This window comes from Cygnus olor, chromosome 3, assembly GCF_009769625.2.
Source record: "Cygnus olor isolate bCygOlo1 chromosome 3, bCygOlo1.pri.v2, whole genome shotgun sequence".
Classification (NCBI taxonomy): Eukaryota; Metazoa; Chordata; class Aves; order Anseriformes; family Anatidae; genus Cygnus; species Cygnus olor.
The window spans coordinates 1,126,886-1,149,584 of record NC_049171.1 but is presented as its reverse complement, the minus strand read 5'-3'; the positions used below and the strand labels follow the sequence as shown (position 1 = coordinate 1,149,584).

At 65.7% G+C, this 22,699-nt stretch overlaps 1 protein-coding gene across 16 annotated transcripts in view; it reads right to left on the bottom strand.

The window, feature by feature from the left end:
• PTK2B (protein tyrosine kinase 2 beta) overlaps nucleotides 1-21,758 on the bottom strand; it is a 30,923-nt gene extending 9,165 nt beyond the window's left edge. For 2 of the 16 annotated variants that reach the window (XM_040552242.1, XM_040552247.1), the window contains exons 1-12: nucleotides 18,864-19,131; nucleotides 6,181-6,428; nucleotides 4,411-4,589; nucleotides 4,225-4,312; nucleotides 3,829-3,908; nucleotides 3,525-3,587; nucleotides 3,164-3,218; nucleotides 2,304-2,444; nucleotides 1,732-1,806; nucleotides 1,514-1,615; nucleotides 284-401; nucleotides 66-105 (exon numbers count right to left, since the gene is read on the bottom strand). In XM_040552242.1, the coding sequence (XP_040408176.1) occupies nucleotides 66-105; nucleotides 284-401; nucleotides 1,514-1,615; nucleotides 1,732-1,806; nucleotides 2,304-2,444; nucleotides 3,164-3,218; nucleotides 3,525-3,587; nucleotides 3,829-3,908; nucleotides 4,225-4,312; nucleotides 4,411-4,589; nucleotides 6,181-6,387 (1,148 nt within the window). In that variant the 5' untranslated portion in view covers nucleotides 6,388-6,428; nucleotides 18,864-19,131. Of the gene's footprint in view, nucleotides 1-65; nucleotides 106-283; nucleotides 402-1,513; nucleotides 1,616-1,731; nucleotides 1,807-2,303; nucleotides 2,445-3,163; nucleotides 3,219-3,524; nucleotides 3,588-3,828; nucleotides 3,909-4,224; nucleotides 4,313-4,410; nucleotides 4,590-6,180; nucleotides 6,443-6,669; nucleotides 6,759-6,822; nucleotides 7,290-7,310; nucleotides 7,491-9,456; nucleotides 10,188-10,626; nucleotides 10,757-11,282; nucleotides 11,385-18,863; nucleotides 19,134-19,243; nucleotides 19,671-21,038; nucleotides 21,091-21,303 lie in introns of those variants that run through there. The other 14 variants (XM_040552243.1, XM_040552248.1, XM_040552239.1 and 11 more) reach the window with 13 other exon arrangements.
• Nucleotides 21,759-22,699: the final 941 nt, after the last annotated feature.

Below are 22,699 nucleotides of genomic sequence, written 5' to 3'. Positions count from 1 at the left end.
TCAGCCAGCGGGGTTGGGGTAAGGGCAGTGGTCCCGACCCCCCCGCGGGGCCATGCACTACTCACGGGCTGGGGATCCGCGGCAGGCTGCTCCTCTTCTCCCTTTCTGCAGGAGAACAGCAGCGGTCACCTCCCGGCCATGTCACCCTGGCTGGTGGCGGGACCCCCCCACACCTTCCCCTCACCCCTCCAGGACGAGAAGGGCAGGCACCCCCCAGCTCCCCGTGATATTTTGGGATGGTTCTGGGGAAGTGTCCGGCCACCTGGGAATGCAGGGCACCCACCTCTCCTGGGGAAGACGATGAGGGAGGTCTCCAGGCCCCCCTGCAGCCGGCAGTAGCCGTCGATGAGGTCAGCCATGTTCTCCGCCTCGGCCAGCGACGATGTCTTGATGGACAGGGACTGGGGGAGGACACAGGGATGGGTAAGGGGCTGCCCCCCCCTGAGCTGAGGGGTGGGGGGATGTGGGGATGGGGATGGGATGGGATGGGATGGGATGGGGATGGGATGGGATGGGATGGGACGGGGATGGGGACGGGGATGGGATGGGGATGGGGATGGGATGGGGATGGGGATGGGGATGGGGAAGGGATGGGATGGGATGGGATGGGGATGGGATGGGGATGGGATGGGATGGGATGGGATGGGGATGGGATGGGATGGGATGGGACGGGGATGGGGACGGGGATGGGATGGGGATGGGGATGGGGATGGGATGGGATGGGGATGGGATGGGATGGGATGGGGATGGGGATGGGATGGGGATGGGATGGGATGGGATGGGATGGGGATGGGGATGGGATGGGGATGGGATGGGATGGGATGGGATGGGATGGGATGGGATGGGACGGGATGGGATGGGGATGGGGATGGGGATGGGATGGGATGGGGATGGGGATGGAGATGGGGATGGGATGGGATGGGATGGGATGGGGATGGGGACGGGGATGGGATGGGGATGGGGATGCGATGGGGATGGGGATGGGGATGGGGAAGGGATGGGATGGGATGGGATGGGGATGGGGATGCGATGGGGATGGGGATGGGGATGGGGATGGGGATGGGGATGGGGATGGGGATGGGGATGGGGATGGGGATGGGGATGGGGATGGGATGGGGATGGGGATGGGGATGGGGATGGGGATGGGATGGGGATGGGGATGGGGATGGGGATGGGATGGGGATGGGGATGGGGATGGGATGGGGATGGGTCACCCTCCTCTCCCCCTTGGGATGGCTTGGAAACCATCTCCCCACACTGCAGCAGACCCCAAGCTCCCCAGCACCATCACTGCAAGCACCCCAGCCCCAAAACCCCCCAGACAAGGGCACCCCGGGCACTTTGGGTGGGCTCTGGTTGGGGGCAGAGCCCCCCCAGCTGCAGCTCCAGGCAGGAACAGGGCTGTCTGCCAGGTCCTGCAGGGAAGAGCTACCATCCCACGGGCACCCCCATCCCACCCATAAAGCCCCGCAAGTGTGTCCCCCCCCCACGCCCCAATCCTGGGCCCCCTCACCTGGGGGGTGCCACTGAGCCCCAGCTGCAGCACAGCCCTGCCCTCCTCCACGCTGGAGCACCTGATGGACTTGATGTGCTTGAACTCGGCCAGGCAGGTGGGCTGCGGACAGAGGCACGGCCCCGCGCTGTCAGAGCCCTGTGCTCACCATCGGGGGGTCCTCACACCCTCCCCAGACGCCCCCTTTTCTCAGGGACCCCCCCAGTGCGTGCCCCTACCTTGGCTTCCTTGCTCGTCATCTGCCGGATGCCCTTGGGCCCAATGACCAGGTCCACCGTGATGTTCCACCCTTGCTGCAGGGATGGGGAGCAGACGGAGGATGTGAATTTTGTGGGGTTCTCCCCCAAAGCCAGCTCCCCCCCACCCCTCATTTTCTGTGACACCCCAGAGAGACCACCTCCAGGAGGGGCTTGGAGAGAGGCGAGCTCCAAGGTGAGAGGAAGATGGTGCAAGGCAAGGAGCCCGGCGTGGGCACTTCTCCACCTTCAGCAACCTTCAGGCACCGGCTTGCACCCGCTGGGCTTGCACCCCCGTCAGCCCACACGTGTCCCCCCAGCCGGGTGGCTTTGGCCACACTGTCACCTCTGAGCAGCCCCAAACGCTGCTGGGGATGCTCTGGGTGGGCGCTCACAACCCCGCTGTGCACGGGGGGCATTTTCACCCAGACCTGGCTGCGTTTAAGGGCACGGTGCGTGCAGCCCCAGCTGCCAGCCTGTGATGGAGGCTGCGGTGTCCCCGTCCTGCAGTGCCACCCTGGCACCGGGGTCCCCGTCCCCTCCCGTGGACTCACGATGAGCTCGCAGCGGTAGCTCTCCTGGTCGATGTTGGCGAAGGTGGCGAGGGTGTGCAGGAACTTGAGGATGCACTCCTCCTCGCGCAGCAGCGCGTACTGCTGGAAGGTCTGCTGGATCATCTTGCGGAACTGCTTGGGCTGCGGGCAGAGCGGCTGCTAGCCACGGCGGGAGGGCGCCTGGCACGCAGCGGGGACCTGCCCGGTGCCACATAGGTGCTGGGCTGCGTGCACGGACACATGCATACACACACAGACACACCAGGGCACATGGGCACCCACGTGCTCACCTGCAGGTACGAGCAGGAGTCTGTGTGCACAGGCACGTGCATCCATATGTGTGCATGCCAGCACACCTCCATGTGTGTGCAGCCTGACATGCACGTGAGTGTGGGCAGATGTGCATGCATGTGTGTGCAGACCAACCCTTGCACACGTGGCCATGCTTGTGTGCGCATACATATGGACACGTGTTCCTGCAGGTACACCACGTGGGCAGAAATGCACGCGTGCACGTGTGTGCATGATACACCCACGTACACCCACATGTGCATGCAGACACACCCTCACATTGTCAGCAGACATGCTGTGCACGCACCTGCAGGTGCACAGCTGCACACCCATGCACACACGGCCACTCACGTGTGCACACATACACGTGTCTACACCAGAAAACCCTCACAAGCATGTGCAAAGCCACATACCCGCGTGCAAATGCACACACATACATGCACATCCCCACACACGCCTTGATGCACACACACGGACACCCCCAGGCACCCACGTGTGCACCCACACCGTGCGCCCAGCCCTGCGTGCAGACATTCAGCATCCCCCCTTCCCAGGTGCATGCCCCTCACCTTCAGGTTCTCCTGCATCTGGCTGGGGAAGAAGAGGTCCAGGCCCACCTCCTTCCTGAGGAGCAGAGACCCCGTGTGCATTAACGGCCCTGCGGGGGCTGCGGACCCGTAACACATGGGAGGGGGACACCAGCAAAGCGGGGAGCAGGGGGTGCATGGGGTGGTGGGGTGCTCCTTGGGGAGCTTCCCCCTCCCACCCCACACCAGCAAGGTGATGGCTGTGGGAGGATGAGGAGGCTCGGGGCTGAAGGCCCACCTGGGGAGCCCTAGTGCAGGCTGGAAGGGGGTGGATGAGGGGCAGGGGGCTGCGGGGCTCTCTCTGGGAGACCCCGGGGCCGCGGGGCAGGCTGTGCCTACTCACTCCAGGAACTCGAAGTTGGACTTCTTGTCCAGCGCGTTTTGGGGCATGTCCTTGTAAAACCTCCTGCGAGAACAAAGTGATATCAGACGGCCACCCATGCATCGCCACATGTCCCCCCCCACCCCACATCCCCCCTCCACATCCTTCCCCCTAGTGCACAGCCCCCCCGTGCAGGGCTCTGGAAGCCCCTTCCCGCTGCTGCCACCCCAAAACCCTCCCGGCTGCTCCGCGGCCCCGCTGCCACCGCTGCGGCACCCCTCCTGCCAGCCCCCCGCTGCGCCCCCAAAACCCCAGGGGCACGTACCTGAGCTCGAGGCAGCCCAGCTGCAGGGCCATGCCCTCGCTCACCTTGCTGGCGTAGTTCTGCATGTACTCGCTTCGGAGCTGGGGGGGGAGAAATGGAGGTCAGGGGGTGGAGGGGATGCCACGTACACCCACAAGGGTCCACATGCTCTGGCATCCCGACCCGGGACGAGGGCGGGGGGTGGGGGTGTTTATTGCCATGGTTGGGGGCACAACAGGACGGGACCATGGGGGGGTCCTGCAGGCTGCAGGCTGGGGGGGGGGGGGGTCCGTAGCCCAGGGTGAGGCAGGGTGAAGGTAGAGGGCTGCAAGGTCCCGGGTTTGGGGACCCACGTGTGCTGGGCTCCCCAGGAGGCGATGCCCCCGGTGCTGGGGGACCCCCAGGGCCGCCTCGGACCTGCTGGTAGAAGTAGAGCAGCGTGGTCCTGTCCTCTGTGAAGCGCTCCATGTAGTCCTCGGGCAGGTAGCGGATCTGCAGGTCGTACCTGGAGACACGGGACAGCGCCTGGTGAGGTCCCCATGGGCGGGCTGGGGGCACGGAGAGGGACCGACCCCCACCAAAGCCAAGGGCTCCGTCCCCTACCTCCACTCAGCCTCCAGGTGCAGGCACTCGTACTTCTCCTGCACCTCGCCCACCGTCAGCTCGGGGTGCAGCCAGTGGATCTCGTCCGACTTGACGTGCTTGAGGCGCAGCCCGTAGCACTCGGCCAGCTTGATGTCGGGCCCGATGCGGCCGCTCACCAGGATGGACTTGATCACCTCCTGGGGACGGGATGGGGCAGGGAGGAGCGGGGCTCAGCCCCCTGCAGGCCCCCAGGACCCTCCCCAGCCCTGTCCCCCTTCGTGTCCCCTCCGCCGCGGTGCCTTCTGCAGCCAGCTCCGGCTCAGAGCTGCCGCGGTTTCAGCGTGGGCACCCTCGCAGCGCAGCGCGTCCTCGCACGCAGGCACTGCGAGCCCAAACTGCTGTCGCCACCTGCCCCACGGACTTGACACCAGGCCGCCAAGGTCTGCAGATGAGCTTCAGCCAGCTCAGCCGCGAGGAGGAAACCCAGCACGGCTGCAAGCACAGCCCCGTGCTCAGCCCCCGCAGCCGCCGCTCGAGCTCCGGAGAAGCGCCCAGCCTGCTCTGCACCGACACAGCCTAAACATGCCCAATTTTTTTGGGTGCTGCTGGAGGACAAAAGCCTGAGCGGGTCATTTCCAGCCTGGCACCTGAGCAGAGCTGCCCCGATGTGCTGTGGAGAAGCCGTCGGGGTGGGCACTTCCTTGCCCTGTCCTCGCCGCGGCCGACATCGCGGGCACCGTGCCCACGGGTGTGGGGACAGCGGGGCGGCACGCACGGCCCTGCAGCTCCTGCCTGGCCTCTGCTCTCCAGCTGGAGGCCAAAAAGCAAGCGCAAGCTGATGGCTGATGGCACAGCCCAAGCTGTGCCTTGCTGTGATCGCCGCGTCTTGCTTGGGGAGGTGTGAAATGCTGGCGGTTGCGTTTAGGTACACGGGTCAGGCCAAGTCCTTCTGAAATAAAATCTCCCAGTCTCCAGTTACTTGTAGCTTCAAGACCTCCAAATCCAGACATGGTGTTCAAGCCATCAGGAGCCCTCAGGGAAGATCTGTCCCCGAAACTTGTCCTGCCAGAAGCCACAGCAATTTCTGGCCTCGGTGATGGCCCAGCTCACCCTGGGGAGGAGCGACCCGCATCCCGACCCTTGTGCGTGGCACAGGGGACAGCCAGACCATCTCCATTTCATTGTCCTTCCTTGCATTCCCCAGAGGCATCTCCTGATGAATCCTCGCCTTCTCCAACCACTCCTGTGCTCGTCTCCAAGCTCTTCTGCCATGCCACGAGCTTCTCTCAAGGACAGGAGGAGGGGATGTCCCAGAAGCGACCCCCGGCTCAGCTGCGCTCTGGTCCCCTCTACCTGGGCTTCCCGCAGTGTGCTGCCCCCCGAGAAGGAGCAGCATCACCCCCTGCACCCACATCCCCCCTGGGAGGCTGGAAACCATCCCCACAGCACCCAAACGCAGCGCCCTCTCCATGGCAGGACGAGCCACGGCCAAACTCCTCTTTGCTGTCCACCAAGGGGCCAGGGCGACTCGGTGGGGCTGAGCCCCGTTGCAGGAACTGACAGCGGGGCTGAGGAGCCCTCGCCCTCTCCAAGCTGGGCCGCTGGGGATGCCCAGATCCTCTCTCTGCCCCCCAGGGTTTGGAGCCAAGGGGCTCTGGGGGCTACCAAGCTGTGGGAAAGGCTCCTGCCGGGAGCTCGCCCTGATGCCAGACGGACAAGGTGCACCCTGCCCCCCCCCCCCCCCCCAATGCCCTCCCCGGCCCCGCGTGCCCCCCCCCGCCCACGTACCCGTATCTCCGTCGTCACCGGGCACTTGACCAGCTTGAAGTTCTTGCCCATGTTGAAGCTGTTGCTGTAGAAGCACACCTTGAGGATGCGCATCTCCTCCCGGTCCGCCTCCAGCGGCCCCATGCCCAGCGTGGCCTCCAGCGTCCCGCCCAGGCTGCGGAAGGAGCTGCTCCGCGGGCGGCCCAGGGGCTCGGGGACGGCCGACATCCTCAGCACGCCCGGGGCGCTAGGAGCTGAGCATCCCTTCCCTGCGGAGAGACACGCTGCTGGGGGGGTGGGGTGGGGGGTCTGGGGGCGGCGGGAGAGGGAAAGGGGGGGGGGGCACCCCAGGGAGTTGGAGGGGATGGGGACGGGGCAGGGACAGCCGTATGGGTAGGAGAGGAGGGAGGGAAGGGATAAAGGGATGGAGAGCGATGGAGAGATGGAAAGAGGAAGGAGTGCGAGCGAGGGTGCTCTCCCTCCCCGTGTGCCCCCCCCCTCCCCGGCCACACACGGCCACTGAGCACCAGCTGCGCCCTGACGCAGCACCTCCAGGCAGGACCTGTGTGTCCTCAGCATCTCCTCTGTGCCCCCAGCACCTCCAGAGCAACACCCCCGTGTCCCCAGCACCTCTGGAACTGTGTGTCCCTGTGTCCCCAGCACCTCCAGAGCAATGCCCCCATGTCCCCAGCACCTCCGGAACAGTGTCCTTGTGTCCCCAGCACCTCTTTTGTGTCCCCAGAGCCTCCAGAGCAACACCCCAGTGATCCCGGCACCTCCAGAACAGTGTCCCTGCGCCCTCAGCACCTCCAGAGCAATGTCCCCGTGTCCCTGTCGCCTGCAGAGCAACACCCCTGGGTCCCCGGCACCTCCAGAGCAGCACCCCCACTGTGTCCCCAGCACCCCTGGAACAAAACCCCTGTGTCCTTTCACCTCCAAAGCAACACCCCTGCATCCCCAGCACCTTTGGAGCAACACTTGTGTCCCCAGCAGGTCGCTGCTGTCCCTCACCCATGCGGACACCGCTGCGCACACGGGGTTTGGGCTCCGTCAATCAGCTCTAGCTCCAGCTCGCCCAGCGCAGGCCTCCCCTCGCCCAGCGCAGTGACCACCCCTCGCCCTCCATCCCACACGCCCATTCCCACGCTCACCCCCGCCTCCCTCCGTCCACGGCCCCAGAAAAGCGGGCGAAGGCTTCGCCCCGTGCCTCTGTCCGTCGGCCACGGAAGTCTGCGCAGCGCAGGGCCCCGCAGCGCGACTTCCTAGCGGAGCCGAATTTAGCAGAGGGCTTCGCGCAGAGGCAAGAGCGGAACGGGGAGAGAGCAACCCCGGGCCCGTCGCTGCGCGGAAGGGCAATACTTATTTATATTGATTCGCTCTTTTATTTTTAGAGGTCATCAAAACTGGTAGCCTGCTCGAAAACGTCCTTCAGGCTGGAGGGGAAGTGGTTTGAGTTTTCGTTTTACCGAGAAAAACTGGGAAAAAAAAAAATAATATTCAGCCTGCGTCGATCTAACAGGGCATGGGATCTTGGATGATCCCAAGCAGATCCCAAATCTTGTTTTTTTTTTTGGGGGGTGTTTGGGCTGTGAGCTGGGCAGGGCTGGCAGGAGGGACGGGGAAAGCCCTGTCCTGCGTGCCCTGGGGCCGCTCGCTCCGTGCGGGGCCAATGCGGGCTGCGAGCAGCTGCCCCACGCTGATCTTTGGGTGTGCAACAATAAATGTGGAAATTCACCCGACAGGCCCCTTCCGGGTCCAAGCCCTTGCTGAGCTCAGCCCTCGAGTTACTCATTAACAGGCAGGAGGCTGTTTGCAAACAGGAGCCCGGCTGCTCGCGGGTCAAACCCGCCTGCGTCACCCCCGGGGCTGCCATGGGGGAACGGCCCCGGCTCGGGGGTCCCTGCCTTGGGCAGGGGGCGAGGCAGGGCTGGAGGCACAGGGGGGCTGGGAAAGATGTTGGGACACCCGGGGGGGGGGGTCTGCCCTGCGGATCCAGGCAGGTGGCACGGGGACCTGAAAGGTGCCAGGGGACAGGGTGGGTGGCACCCGAGGGGTCTCCGCTCTCCGCAGCGTGCCTGTGGGGTTGTACAGCTGGGGACAGTGCGGGGACAACCCCAAAGTGCCCAGGGGGATGTGACACCCTCTGGGACTGCTGGGGACGGGGCAGGAGCAACCCCAACGTGCACCTTGCGCCGGCTGAGGAGAGGCAAGCAGGGGAAGGCAAGGAAGACGCACAGCAAGGCGCTGCTTGCAGGAAGCATTTTCGAGGCTGGCCGGTGGCTTTTCTTCCTCCCCATTTTTTTTTCTCCCCTCCCCTTTCGTTTCTGCGATTTGTGCTGTAATTTGCAGGGAGCTCAGAGGCGGCCCCGACGCGAGCGGTGCCAGGGCGTGCTGACAAGCCCAAGTCCCTGCTCCCGCTGCAGCCCCGCGCAGGAGTGTGTGCCGCCGGCACGCCGCGCGCTGGCTGCTGCAGCTTCGGCTTTTTTAAAGCAGCCCCACTGAGTCACCGGCCTAAAAAACACGCCCGGTGCTCTCGGAGCTGCACGAAGGGCTTGGCTGGCAGCGGTGCGAGGTGCCCTGCAGCAGCACGGACAGCCCGGGTTCCTCCCAGGGAAGGGGGGAAGGAGGAGGCTCCGCATCGCCGCGGCTGCGCTGGAGCATCGCCGAGATGCCGGTGGGACACTGGGGCAGCAACCCCCGGGCACGAGAAGGGCAGCGGTGCTGAGCTGGGCACCCTCAGCTCCACCACGGGCCGCGTGCCCAAGGGCACGGGTTTGTGCGTGTGCGCTCACACATTTCACACCCTTTTTTTTTTTTTTTTTTTTTCTCTCCGCTTCACAGCAAGGCGGGGAGGATCTCGCAGCAACCCACATCCTTTGCAGAGCCCTCCTACAACCCCTGTCCCTGCAGCGACGCACCTTGTGGTCCCCTGCTCCCCAGGAGGGCTGGGGGAAGCGGGGACAGCCAGTGTCCCCACCCGCAGTGGCCGTGGTGTGCCGGACCAGCACTGGGGCAGAGCATCCGTGCTGCGGCCGCCCGGCCTCGCTGCGCTGGCCCCCTGCTTCCTGCTCACCGAGATCAAAATAGCGATAGGGCCGAGCAGAATTAGCAAGGCCCCGGCCTGGCCCGGCCCCTGGGGCAGAAATGTTCGCTTGGGGTTTTGCTGCTCCCCCCTCAGCTCCCAGCAGAGGCTGGGTCCCCCCCCCCCGGCGACACCTCTCCTCCCACCCAGGAGGGCCGGCCAGCCCCTCGCTGCCCCTCGGCGTCCCCCCCTCCCCAAATTCACAAACTCCTCACCGAACTGCACAACAGCTTCTCCTGCGAGCACGGGACATCTACGGCTGAGCCCCGTGCCCCCTGGGTGTCAGGGGCACCCTCCTGGGGGTGTCGGGGTGGGGACAGGGCCGGAGAGCTCAGCTCTCGGGTGGGAAGAGCTTTAGGACGTGCGCTGGCGTTTCTCAGGGTGCACGCACCAGAAATGCTTTGCTCGGTTCTTCTTTCTCCCCACTTTCTCATCATTTTCGGTTTTCTTTCCCCAGCCCCGTTCCCACGACACGTCCCCTTGCACTTTCAGCAGGGCTGAGCCCACGGGACAGGACCGGGGCTGGGTGTCCCCTGCGTGTCCCTACCCTGGTGGGTGACGTGGGGAGCACCCCACGCTCTCACACCCCCACACACATCCCTGCACGAGATGCCCAGCCGAAAAAAGAGAGCCGAGAAGCACGCACAGCACCCCAGGGCACATCCCTGCTGGCTGGGCACCCCCGGGACCCCTTCTCCGGAGTGGCCATGCCCCACATAGACCTGGCCATACACAGCCCCTCATTTTCAGGGTGCAGAAGGGGCAGCACCCCATATTCCCACCCCTGCCCGCTCACCTCCCCTCTGGCCCAGGGACGGGGCCCAAGGGAGCCTGGCTCTGCCCCTGGCGCAGCGGTGGCATGTGAGGACAGCGGGGACACAGCCCAGCCCAGTGCAGGGACAGAAGCCACCCCGAATCGAAACCAAGCCCTTGCCACCCCCAGCAATGCCACCAGACCCCCGCTGCAGCCCGCGTGTACCCCCTACAGACCCTCCCCGTCTCCTCGGGGCTCTGCTGGGGCACCCCAAAACGCCCCCGCTGCACCCAGCCACCCGGGCCCTGGCACGGGGCGCACCAGGAAGTTTCTCGTGTCGCTGCCACTCGCTCCGGGGACGCAGAAAAGTTTCCTGCCCGGGCACCGCTTCCCCCAGCCCTACCCAAACCCCAGCCACCCTGGGGCCGACCACACATCCCCGTGCACCAGGGACGGGCTGAGCCCCACCCCCCCCCCCCCCCGTTCCCCAGTTCGGTGTGACGAGTTTGCCCGTGCTCAGCCCGCCGCCCACCCCCTGGTCAGGCACAAGGGGTGAGGGTCTGCGCCCCAACGCTGCCCCCAGGGAAGCCGGGGGGGTGGGGGTGGGGAGCAGGAGGCGAGGGGCACTCACAGAAAGTGGGGGGGGGGGGGGGGGGGCCGTCCCCTGCGTCCCCACCCCGAGCCCGTGCTGACGGCGCTACCTCTTCCTGCTGCGGCTGGCGAGGCTGTGCGGAGGCATTTGCATAGTGCCCGGCACGCAGCCCACGCGCGGGCACGCTCGCACACGTGCCGTGCACGGCTGCTCCAGCCCATGGTACCGGTGGGGAAACTGAGGCACGGCTCACCCGCCCACCCCCGCCACCCCCCCCCCCCCCCAACCACCCCACACAGCACGGGATGGAGGCTTGGGTGTGCAGCAGAGGCAGGCAGCAGCACCCAGCCCTGTAGTGCTGTGCTGGGGGGAATCCTCTTCCCCGCCCCCCCGCGGGACCCCGCAGCAAGGACCCCCCCCGCTGTGCCCCCCTAATTCACCCTGGGTCAGTCGGCTCCGGCCCCATGCTCCCCGTCCTGCCCCGTGTCCCCCTGCAGAGCCCCCTTGCCCCCACTCCACGCAGCCCCCTCCTATGGCCATCACCTGGCGGAGACACCCCCCCCCCCAGCACCCCACATCCCCAGAGTTCCTTCAAAGCGCCCCAAACCCGCTGCATTTCCAACCCCCACCCCCAGCTTAGGGGCTGCAAGCCCCCTCCTCCCAAAGGGCAGGGGCAGCAGGGACCCACCACTTACCCCGGCCCCCCCATGAGGGTCCCAAACCCGGGGGCTCCGTTCCTCACACCAGCATCCTGTGCATCCTGCCCCAAGCCATGCTGCCTGCTCCCTGCTCCGCTCCAGGACCCCCAAAAAAAACAAAATTGCAGCCCCCAGCCCCTTGCCCCCCCCCGCGGGCTGCAGCGCTGCGCTCCGTGCCCAGGTGCCCCCGGAGCACCCCGGGGAGTGGCGATCCCAAAGGCCAGGGACAAGATCCCAAAGGCCAGGGACAAGATCCCAAAGGCCAGGGACAAGCGGGGGCCCCCGCAGCGCTGCCCGCCCCACCCCGGCCCTGCCCCATCCGTGCAGGTATTTAATGACTCACGGCAGGAGCGTTACGGTGCCGGGAGCCCAGGGCTCTCGTGGCGGTGACATCTGGAGCAGCGCAGCACAGCACCCACACCTCGGGGTCACACCTTATAAAGGGGGCTTTTGGGGCACCCAGGCGGCTTGCCAAAGGTCCCCAGCAGAGCCCTGCACCAAGCCTGTTTGCCTCAGTTTCCCCTTCCTTCCGCCAGCCCCGGGGCAAAGGGTGAGGGACCCTGGACACCCCAAGGACCCCACCCTCGCCCCCGTACAGACAGAGCCGGCAGCAGGGAGTGGGGCCGGGCGCCCTGCAGCCCACCTCCCTGCGGGTCCCTGCCTTATCTCAGGTGTCTGCTCCCCATACCTGCCCCAAACCCGCCCTGCCCTGCTCCCATCCATCACGCCAGCCCCGTCCCCCGCGGGCACGGCGAACAGGATTTCACCTCCCCGCTGCAGACGCAGGGTCGGGAACACAAAACCACCCTGCGTGGCCTCGGGGTGCTGCTGAGACCTCCAGCGAAGGATTTGTGCGCCACCCTCAGCCCCGTCCCAGGCTGGTTTTGCACCAGTTGGACCCAGTGCAGCTCGGGGAACCCCACGGGAGCGCAGCCCATCCGGCACCGTGCCCTGCCTTGGGGACTGCTGCCTCTCCGGGCAGGGAAGGCAAGACAAAGACACCAGGGCCAGGGGGTGACGGGGGCACGGGGACGAGCGTCCCGTTGCAGCGGGGTTGGGGTGTGCAGGATGGTGCTGCTGCCCCAGCCGGCCCCGCTCAGCCCCTTTGGGCACTGCGGGGAGCGGGGCCGCCATGTGATGACCCGGAGGAAGCCCATTTCGCAAAGCAGAGGAAATGACACAAGCTCCAGCTGTGGGGACAGGCTGCCCCCGGGGTGGGGGGGGGGGTGGGGGTTGGAGCAGGTAAAGGGGGTGCTGTCCTCTCTGCTTGCAGACCCCAAACCAAACCAACCCCTGATGACGCCCCCCCAGCTCCCCACGACAACCGAAAACGCTGCCAGCGGTCAAAAAGCACCCCCCAGACCTCATCGAGGATGGGTCCCAGCACTTTTCCACCTGACACCTCTCGTGCTGCAGGGGCATTATCCCCCACCACCCCCCCAATACACCCCCATTTTCAGAGGGGGAAAACATCGGTGCGGGTGTTTCTGGGCGCAGGGCTGTGCCGGGACACGCGCCCCACCTCCCAGCCCGCTGCTGTGGCTGCCGGCTGCACCCAGGCAGCTGGGCACGGCGGTAGGGGCAGCACGCTCCCGGGAATCAGGAATAACACGCGGCGAGCTGCCGTGACGCCCACGGCCGGCAGCTCCCCGAGGGGGTGACTCAGGCACGGGGAAAGATCTGCGTGTTCCCGGCATGGAGCTGGCGAGGGGACGCGGCGGGGCCATCTGCGCAGGAACAGCTCGCCACCAGGCTCCCTGCGAGCGCAGCTCCCCCCGAGTGCTCGGGCAACGGGGTGCACAGCAGGGACGGGGTCCTGGAGGCAAAACGTCCCCGCCAAGCTCCTGCCGGCTGCTCCCACTCCCTCCACCCGGGCAGAGCAGCCTCACAGCCCCCCCGGGTGCTTCAGGGTGGCCCCTGCCTCCTCCTCGGGGCGGTTTCTATCCAGAGTTCAGCCGCAAGGTTTGTTACAACAGTCCCTGCTGGCCTCCACACTGATGGACGGCTTCCAGGCCAGAAATGCCAAAGCATGGTCCCTTCGCCATGCCAAAGCCATCAGCTTTTCCGCGCTCCTCCAGCCAGCAGCAAGCCCCCTGGGGCTTCAGGGCAAGAGCCCCCCCCCCCGAGCATCCCCAGGCTTTGTGGGCAGCAGGGTCCGTCCTCAAAGCCAGCTCCGCGGCCGTGCCACACAGAGGCACCCAGGTGTGCTGCCCCTGAAAGCCTCCAACAGCAGACTGCTTGGAAACGGCAATTTTCCATCAAAAGCTCAGGTGATCAGGAGCAATAGCAGGATGTTTCCCTCCCCAGAGTTTCCAGGCTGGGAGGCCTGGCTTCCAGCCCGTCCTACTGCAGGGCCAGGCTCCCAGGGCCCTGCGGATGTGCCCTAACCCTGCATTGGATCACGGGGGTCGCCCTGGGGCTCCCCCTCTTTCTTACAATTAATAATGCAACTGTCACCTGGTCTGTCGGTTTTTTTCTTGGATTTCCACAACCAAACCCAAGCCCAACGGAGCTCCAGCAAAGAACATCGGTGTGGCTGTGGTACGAGGGAGAGGCATGCGGATGGCCTGGCGGAGCTCCCGAAGTCAGGCTGGGGGGGTCTGCAAGCCCCCGAGGGCAGCAGCAGGGGGGTGCTTGAGGTGCTCCCCCCTCGGGGCGATGCAGGATCACGGGGCTGAGACCAGGACCATGGCAGCAGCAGGGCTCAGCCTCAACCCTCCCGACCGAACCGATCCACCGAAGCTGGCGCCGCGCCGCCAGGCTAAAAATAACCCCGAGCAGCACACAAAGCCTCCCCTCGGGGAGGGGAACAGCTTCCCGGGAACAGGGTGGGCGTATTTCCCGGTAACCTTTCTGCGCGAGAAGGAAGCCGAGGGCTCGCAGCATCGGTTTTGGCAGGCGGGTGCCGGTCGCTAGGCATCCCAGTCGCCAGGCAACCCGCGGGTACCACGCGATGCTGCTCCTGCCTCCTTTTTTTTTGGGAGGGGAGAGGGTCTGGGGCAGGAGCCCACCCTATACTCAGGGCTGATGTGGGGCATCATCTGTGGGATGCGGCTGGCACCGCTGCGCCGTGACACCTGCAGGGTCCATGGACAGGAGCGGCGCTCGTCCTTCCTCTCCCACCGGTACCAGAAGCGCCCAGCACCCGTCTCTGCTGGAGCTGTGGGTGCTCACACTAATTAACCTCCTTGGATCCACCTCGGCTTTATTTGGGAAACTCAGCTCCTCCAGAACCCCCTGGGCAGGCTGTGTCAGGGGCAGAAATCACGCCGGAGGGTGCCAAGCTTAAGGGCCCCCAGCGCATCCGATCCCGTCCCCCGTGCTCATGCCCGAGCTGCGGCTCCGCAGCCTGGAGCAGCCTCGGCCTCAGTCAGCCCCGCAGAGGCTTCCCCGGGGCAACGTGCACCCAGCGCCAGCTCGGAAGCCACCACCGAGCCCCCTCCCAAAGTCATTTCCCTTTCCCAACTGCCAGGCCCCGGCGCGGGGTGCTCTGAACGTTTGGGCAGTGCCCACGAGCGGGTCCCGCCGTGCCCCTCGCTTTATCTGCGCCATCCCAGGCGGCCGCAGCGCGGCTCGGCACCAAACGGCCCCATGGCAGTGCCGTGACGGCCCAGCAGGCTTTTCAGCAGGGCTTGGGTCTGCAAAACGTGGGGAAGTTTGCGTTTCTCGGGGGAATTCAGCTGAGATTGGGGGAAATTAATTTCTGTAATTTAATTAAGCATTTCATTTTACTGTCATCAGTCATTTCAGTGTGCGCTGGCACGCCGCTGCAGAGGCCTATGCAGGACAAGATCTCCACAAAGCTCAAAGATTTTACCCTTTACAAAGTTTCCAATAAATAAATAAAAATATTAAATAAATAAATAAAATTTTAAAGGCCATTTTAAAAGTGAAACAAGCTGAACGACCCCCACAGGTGCCTCCCACTGTTTGCCCCCCCATCGCTCTGTGGACACCAGCGCAGGGACAACGCGACGTTTATTCATCTTTAACTCCCCCAAACCGGGAGATTTTTAAACTCTTCCAGCAGACCTGCAGTGCACGGCCCCTAGGTTTTAAACTCAAGGTTTTCCTCGTCCGCCCTCAATTAAACGTCACCCTGGCAGTGCTCCGGGAGGCACCGCGAGCACCCGGCCTCCTGCGCCCCGAATGCCCCCCATGCCCAGCGGCACGGCTCCTGCGGGATGGGGGCAGCTTCTTTCTGCCCCCCTGCCTCCGAGCACCACGGCTGGGGCAGTGATGCTCTCTTTGTAAAACGGAGGGAGCAATGCTCTCACTTTGTAAAACGGGGGGCAGAAGTGCTCTCACTTTGCCAAACGGGGGGCAGCGATGCTCCCACGTCGCCCGTGGGCAGCGGCGCTGCATTCCTGTGGCTGCACGCCCTTTGCTATCTCTGCAAGGGGAAGGGCCTGGGAAGGGGGGGGGGATTTCCCGTCTGAAATCCCTGGGTGCTTCAGCCTCTGGAGATAACAACAGGCAGCAGAAGGCCCCAGCTCCTGCCAGGTGGAAATTCCCCTCGCAGCCGCTCTCCTGTGGCTGGAACTGGCCGTGGGGACAGGCGCAGGTATTTCGCCTCTGGCTGTAGTGGCAGAGGGAGCTGCAGGAAATCCCCACCCCATCCTCATCCTCCTCCTCCTCCTCCTCCTCCTCCTCCTCCTCTGCTAGGGCCCTGCTGCTGCCTCGGCTCTGGGTGCTGGGGGTCACAGCGGGGGGAGCCCCGGCCTGCCCCCCCAGCCCCTCATCCAGCTCCCAGCCCTTGGCAGCTGTAACTCAGCAGCACCAACAGCATCAGCCCGGCTTCAGCCGGGGCAGGGAAAGCCTCAGGGACAGTCACAGCCTGCTTGCGTGCCCCGAAAAAAGGAACAGGCCCCTGCACGTAGGGAACGGACGTCTGCTGGATGGGGAGGTGCTGAGCAGGGAGAGAGGAGGGTGCAGTGTGGAGAGGGGTGCAGGGTGCAAGGGGTGCAAGGTGGTGGGCGTGCTAGGGGTGCAACGGCGCGGTTGCGCAGCGTGGCGGGCGTGCAGCAGGGTGGGTGTGCAACGTGGCAGGGCGTGCAGCAGGCTGGGGGTGCAGCAGGGTGGGTGTGCAACGTGGCAGGGCGCGCAGCAGGCTGGGGGTGCGTTGTGGTGGCTGTGCATTGTGGTGGGTGTGCATTGTGGTGGGTGTGCAGCGTGCCGGATGTGCGGTGCGGCAGGTGAGCAGCAACGTGCCCCGGCTCGGAGGCAGAGCGGCCCAGGAAGCGAGGCGGGGGCCAGCTCGCCCTGGAAGCTCCTGGCCGTGGCAGCTCTCGTGCTGAAACGGGAGTTGATTGAAGCTGCGCGAGCAAGGCGTCGGGCTGGTGCTGCGTGGGCGGCACGGGGAGCGAGGCAGGACGAGCGCTGGGAAGCCCTGCGGGGAGGGATGAGGGCAGGGAGGAAGCAGAGCTCTCCTGCATCTCCTAACGGGGCACACGATGCTGACAACCGCCCTGGAAGCCACCTCCACGGGGCACAGCATCGCCCAGCAACTTTTTCACCCAGGGGAAGCGGACACTTCTAGGCCACAGCTCGCGTCCCGGGATGACATGAATCATGCCCAGCCAGCGGCTGTGTTTTTCCAGTGGCTGCACGGGGAGCCCACGAGAAGTCTCCCTCTGGATGAGGCCGCAGGGTTTTCCCTGTGGGAAGCAGAGTTGTGCTGGAAGCACTTTGGGACTGTTCTATAACACGAAGCATTTGCGCTGCCCCAAAGTGAAAAACATGGCTGAATGCTGTGGGGTTTCCCCGGCTCACAGGAGCTGCGTTTCGAACACGACGCGTTCCTGTTCCCCTTTGAAGCTGCTTCCCCAAACAGAGCTCGGAGGCCTTGCCGTGACGCCCCCGCCCCATGGGGCTGCAGAGAGATGGCCAAGCCAGAGAGGTAGTCACCCCTGGGAAAGATTTTTCCTATGGAAAATAAACAAATTTTGCCCCAAAATTTCCCCAGGGAAATGTCTCCATGTGATTTTTGTGCCAAGCATCCTAGGTTTTAGCCTTCCTGCTCCCCAGGCTGCCTCAGCGGAGGAGGAGACCTGCGTATGCACGCTTGCATTCAGGAATGCAAGAAGGCTTCGCAGGAAAGGTTCACGTCTCCATCTACTCCTCGTGAGTAATAACTGTGCCAGGGAAAAAGCAAAATGATTCAGATGTTGCCTCCCCAGCCCCCACCGCCTGAAAGAGCCTAAACGCTGAATATTAACAGCAGCTGAGCACGAAGGCATGGAAACGCAGAGCCTGGGGACAGCGGCACTTGTGCCCCCGCACGCCGGACCCGCACGCGGCCTCGCACTACGTGTGTGTCTTCTTGGGTTTCACACCAGCGTGTGCAAGACACCGCCAGCGAGGCTGAGCCTGCATCTGCCACGCACACACACCAACACCACGGGCTGTGCGTGCATCCCTGCCTGGCCTTCAGAGCCGTGCCGTGAAGCCTGCGTGGGTGCTCCCGCACGGCACCGCTGCCCCATGCGTCCCCCGCGGGACATCCTCAGCTCTGTGCGCCTTCCTCTCCTGTCCCGGCACTCGTGGTCCTCCAAAAACCTGACCCCTGCAGCTCGTCCTGTGCACCTATGGCACACAGGCTGGATGCTGTGCCAGGAGGTGCACTGCCATGCCATGCAGATGGGCTGCAGGAGCAATGGGTGAGAACGGGGCCAGCCCTGGGCTGTCCCTGCTCCTCTCCAAGCCCCCACGCCTCCCTTCCCCAGGGCTCTCCTCCAGCAGCAGGAGGGTGAGGAGGGACACGTAAAGGATGTGGAGAGGCACTGCAGCTGGCTGCCCCCCCAGCAGATTGCAGGGCCCTGTGGCCATTTTGCCCTAGAAATGCCACTGCACTGGGCGGTCTGGGGCCAAGATGGGGGCAGCGAGGGGCAGGAGGACCCTCACAGTGGCTATATGACCAGTGCTGAGCCGTCCCCGCCTCCCCGCCGTAACACCAGAGCCTCGTCCAAGTGGCCGAAGTGCCCGGCCTTCCCCGGCTGCTCCATTTCACCGCCGCTCTGCCACCTCCTCCGGGCAGTCCCAACCCAACCCCGAGCCCGCTGTGCCCTTCCCCACCCCAGTCGCAGGGCACCTGGCCCTGGGGACACCCTTCCCGCCCAGGGGACGCGGGCAGATTCACTCGCTGCATCACCCGGACGGGGCCGGCTTCGGAGGAGCAGCGTGTCCTGCTTGGATGACACGTCCCCGGCCCACCGGGGAAAAAGAAACTGCAACGAGAGGCACCCAAAGCAGAGCGGGGCTCGGGCCCGCCGGCACCTTGCGAGCACGGGGGTGTTGCATCAGCCCCTCGCACCGCAGCGCTCCCGTCCCCGGGCTTCCCCCCTTTCTCCTCTCGAGGCTCGCCGGGGGAAGCCGCCCTGCCCTTGGGCAAACAGTGAGCTGGCAGCAGATAGCAGAGCGGCACCTCCCGCCCCGCCGCCCGTCACATGCCACGGCCCAGCTTTTCCCCGGCACCCCGGCACGGATGAGCAACGGCCCCGCTCCCGCTTCCTTCCCTCGGCTCCCCGCGTTCCCCCCCCTTCTTCGCCCTGCGCCCCGAAAGCGGGCGGCGGCGCTCACCTTGGCGGAAGGGCGCGTGGGGGACGCCTTCGCCCGGGCCGGCCCCGCGGGCAGCTCGGCAGCCTCGCCGGCAGGAGGGCTGCCCGGGCAGGAGGGCTTCCCCGGGCGGGTGCGTGTCCCGCGGGCTGGTACCGGTGCTGAAACCACTCCTCCCCGCCGCCCGCTTCCGGATAGGGCTCGCCGGGGCTGGCGGGAGCCGCGGCGACGCCGCCGGGGAGGAAGAGGAGGCAGCAGGCGAGGAAGGCCCCGGGATCCCTCACCTGCCCACCCAGCCACCCTTCCAGGCCCCGCGGAGCGGGTCGGGGCAGGTCCCATCCGGGAATTTGGGCACGGAGCCCGGAAGGCCGGTGTTTGGGGCTGGTCCCGCTCCCCGCTCGTACCTGGGAAGAGCTGGCAGGCTGCCCCCATGGAGCCCCGGCGGGACGCCCCGGCGCTGCGCAAGGGTCGAGGCAGGAAGGAGGATGGTGCAAGAGCCGCTGTGCCAACGTCCGGGGGTGCGGGGTAGGGTCTGGCACCGCCACCGCCCCAAGGCACCTCCCCGCTTGGGGAGTGCACCAGGCCCCCCTGAACATTCGCTCGCCGAGGATCCCCTCCACGGGCGGACAGCGGGGCCTGCCGCCTGCAGAACTGCCCCCAGCCCCAGAGCAATGCCGAAAATTAACCTCGGCCGGGTTTGGACATCGAGGAGCCGAGGAAGAGCTGGAGGAGGAGGAGGGGTCACCCCGAGCCCCCCACCAAGCAGCTATGGGACTGCCATGGTCGTGGTGGTGGGGTGCCGTGGGGGCACAGCCGTGAAGCGGAGCAGGATGGGGGAAGCGGCGGGGTGAAACCGCAGCGGGGCACTTCCCCTAAACCCGGGCAGGCGTCTTCCCTTCTGCCGCCAGCGCTGCAGACTGCGGGCACGGCAGAGCCACAAGCTGCATCTGCTGCAGCCCCGCAGGCTTCGTGGGCTAACGGGCTCTTCCTGGGAAGGCCCCCCCTGGCCAGCATCCTGCCCCACGGCAGTTTCCCCTTGGGATTCCTCTTCCCCGTGGGTTACCTAGCTCTGCGGCTGGTTCGTGCCGTGGGGAGGAGGGCTGCGTCGGGGTGGCGCAGCCCCTGCTCCCCATCGCTGCTGAGGCCACCCAGCCCCACTGCCAGCAGGGTCCGGGGGAGCCGTGGCCTCCCGGGGGTCCTCTGCCCATCCCGGAGATCCCCTGACCTCAGCAGGTCCCTGCTGAGCTGCACGTCAGCGGCTGCACCCCATCACGCAGCCCCATGGCCCGGCACGGTGGGGTCCGGGGGGGGTCCCTTCCTGCGTGGGCGTCCCCTGCCTCGGGAAGAGGCGTTCAGTGACAGCTCTCTCCCCACCATCTCTTTCCAATCCCTTCCTCCTCGGCTCAGCTCACTCCTCCCCTGCTGCCCCAAGCTCACCCCCGAGGTGCGATGCCTGCGGTACGGGGCACAACCTGAGCACAGCCCCCCCGCTGCATGCGCCGAACACAGCCGGAGCATCCCCGCAGCCCGGCGCAGAGGGCAGCGGGACCTCCTCGCACCCCGAGGGATGGGGGAAGGAGCCACAGGGACCAGACGGCTTCTGGGCACCTCGGGGGACAGGAGCAGTGGGGATGAACACGGGGCGGCCACCGTCACCCTCTGCCCAGCCCAGCCCAGCCCCCGGCGGTGCCCAGAGCTCCCGCGGCGGCTCTCCCACGCACGCGGAGCAGCGCTGACAGCCTGCGCCCACTCTCCACTTGCCAGCCGAGCTATTTCAATGCCTAAATGCCATCAAAGCCCTGCAGCTACCTCCGCACGCCCCATGCGGGCCAGCATCTCCGGCAAAGGGCAGGGGGGAGCGCGGTGGGCAATAGGTGCCCCCTGCTGGGGGGGCAGCTTGGGGGGGGGAGGGGGGGGGGAAGCAGAGACCACCGGCTCCAGGATCCCCTCTGCTCGCTGCCACGGCTCCGTGGAGAGGTGCAGCAGCCCCCCGCACACCTTTCCCTCCCCATGCCCTCCCGAGGAGGTGCCTGGGCTCCTCGCAAGTTTGGGAGAGACACAGTGACACTGCTGCCGTGCCCCGGGCAGCACGGCCCCCAGGGAGCAGGGCCACGCTTTTGTCCTACTGATCCCTGCCAAAAATGAACACCACTACCCACCCCCCGCGCCTCCGACACCGGCTTCAGCCCCGAGACTTACAGGAGAGCTGGTTTAACAGCCTGCTGAGCCATCCCATGCTCCTGCACCGAGGGCGAGCTCGTAGCTAAGAAATGCTTGAGAGAAACAGGTTTCCCCCCGCCTCCCCCCCCTTCCCCAAACCACCCTCTTCATTGGCACAGAGGGAAGCGATAAAATCTGACAGGATTTATTAATAGCACCTCTCCTATCACTAGGGAGCGGTGCATCGGCACGGCTTCGAGCATCCCAGCACGGGGCTGCTCGAGGCCAAAAGGCACCGACTTACTTTTGCCAGGGAGCAGGGACGGTGCCGGAGGGTCTGGGTGCCGGAGGAGGACACCGGCGGTGGCTCCGAGGCCTCCAGCAGATGTTTGCCGTGCTGGGGACACCGGAGAGGAGCAGAAGAAGTTGCGTCGCGCCGGAGCCAGGCAGAAGTGGGGAGATGCTGCCAGGAGAGGCGGCTGGGGGTGTCCTTCGAGCAGGAGGGTGGGATGCAGCGGTCCCCACTCGCTCGGAGCCGCTGCACGGCTGCTGCATGTTATTGCTGCCATCTTCAGGACGGCCAACCTGAGCCGGAGAAATACCCTCCGGGCTTCCCCAGGCCGCCACCTGAAGCGAGTCCCAGGAAAGCAGCTGTCTGCATTACTGACTTTGAAACCCGGCCTCGCTTTCGCTTTTCGGGGATGAAAAATCCCAGTCCTCGGTGCTCTGGGAGCAGCAGGAGCAAGGGCGGGAGGCTGCTGCGGGGCGGGCCCAGCGCTGACACCCCCGCATCACCCCCGAAAGCTGGCTCCTTGGCAGCGCTCGGTGACAGGGACACCCCAGCAGGGCTGGCACAGGGTGACAACAGGGTCACAAGACTGGTGACACCGGGGTGTTTCTGGAGGGGGTGTCACTGTGAGCCGGGATAAATGTTCTGCTGCTAAGCGATGCACCCCAATAGGAGCATAGCTGCTCGAGTCAGCAGCGTGGGGGCCCCATTTCCCCCAGTGCAGGTGCCCCCCACCAGCACCCCATCTCTCCTCAGCCCTTGGCAGCAACAGTGTCAGGCCCTCAAACGTAGAAAAGGATGAAGGAATTAGCAGGGAAAGGCACCAAATGGGGCTAGATCTGCTCTTCTTCCAGAGCTCTGACCAGCATTTTTCCCCCACTACGCCCACAAAGGGGCCAGGCAGGCAGCGGGGAGGGAGGGCTGGGCTGTCCCCAAAGCCAGCAGGGTCCTCCACAATTTATCTGCTGACATATTCCTGCTCATCGACCCCACTCAGCCTGTGCCTACAGACCCCGGGTCTCCTCCCCAGCCCAGCCCAGCCCAGCTCTCACTGCTGGTGCCTCGGGATGTGGCATTGGGTCCAGCCAGCCCTGCAGAGCTGAGATCCTGCCGGGCCTCGGAGCAGCCCCCAACCCACTTTGGGGGATGCCTTTTGGTTACTCCTGGCTCCCACCCCAGGGAAAATAACCGCCCTCAGAAAGGGGGTCCCTGGGGGCCAGGTAGGACACGACGCCCCACCTGCAGCCGATGCAGCCCTGGGGAGGCAGAGCAGTGCCGGGAGGGGGCCTTGCCCCCCCAGCCCAGCGATGGAGGAGGCCGAGGTGACTGTGTCCGGCCACCTCGTGACTGCAGGACAACCCCTTCTCCACCCGGAGCCACCGGTGCTCACGACAGCAGGGGTGGGAGGGTG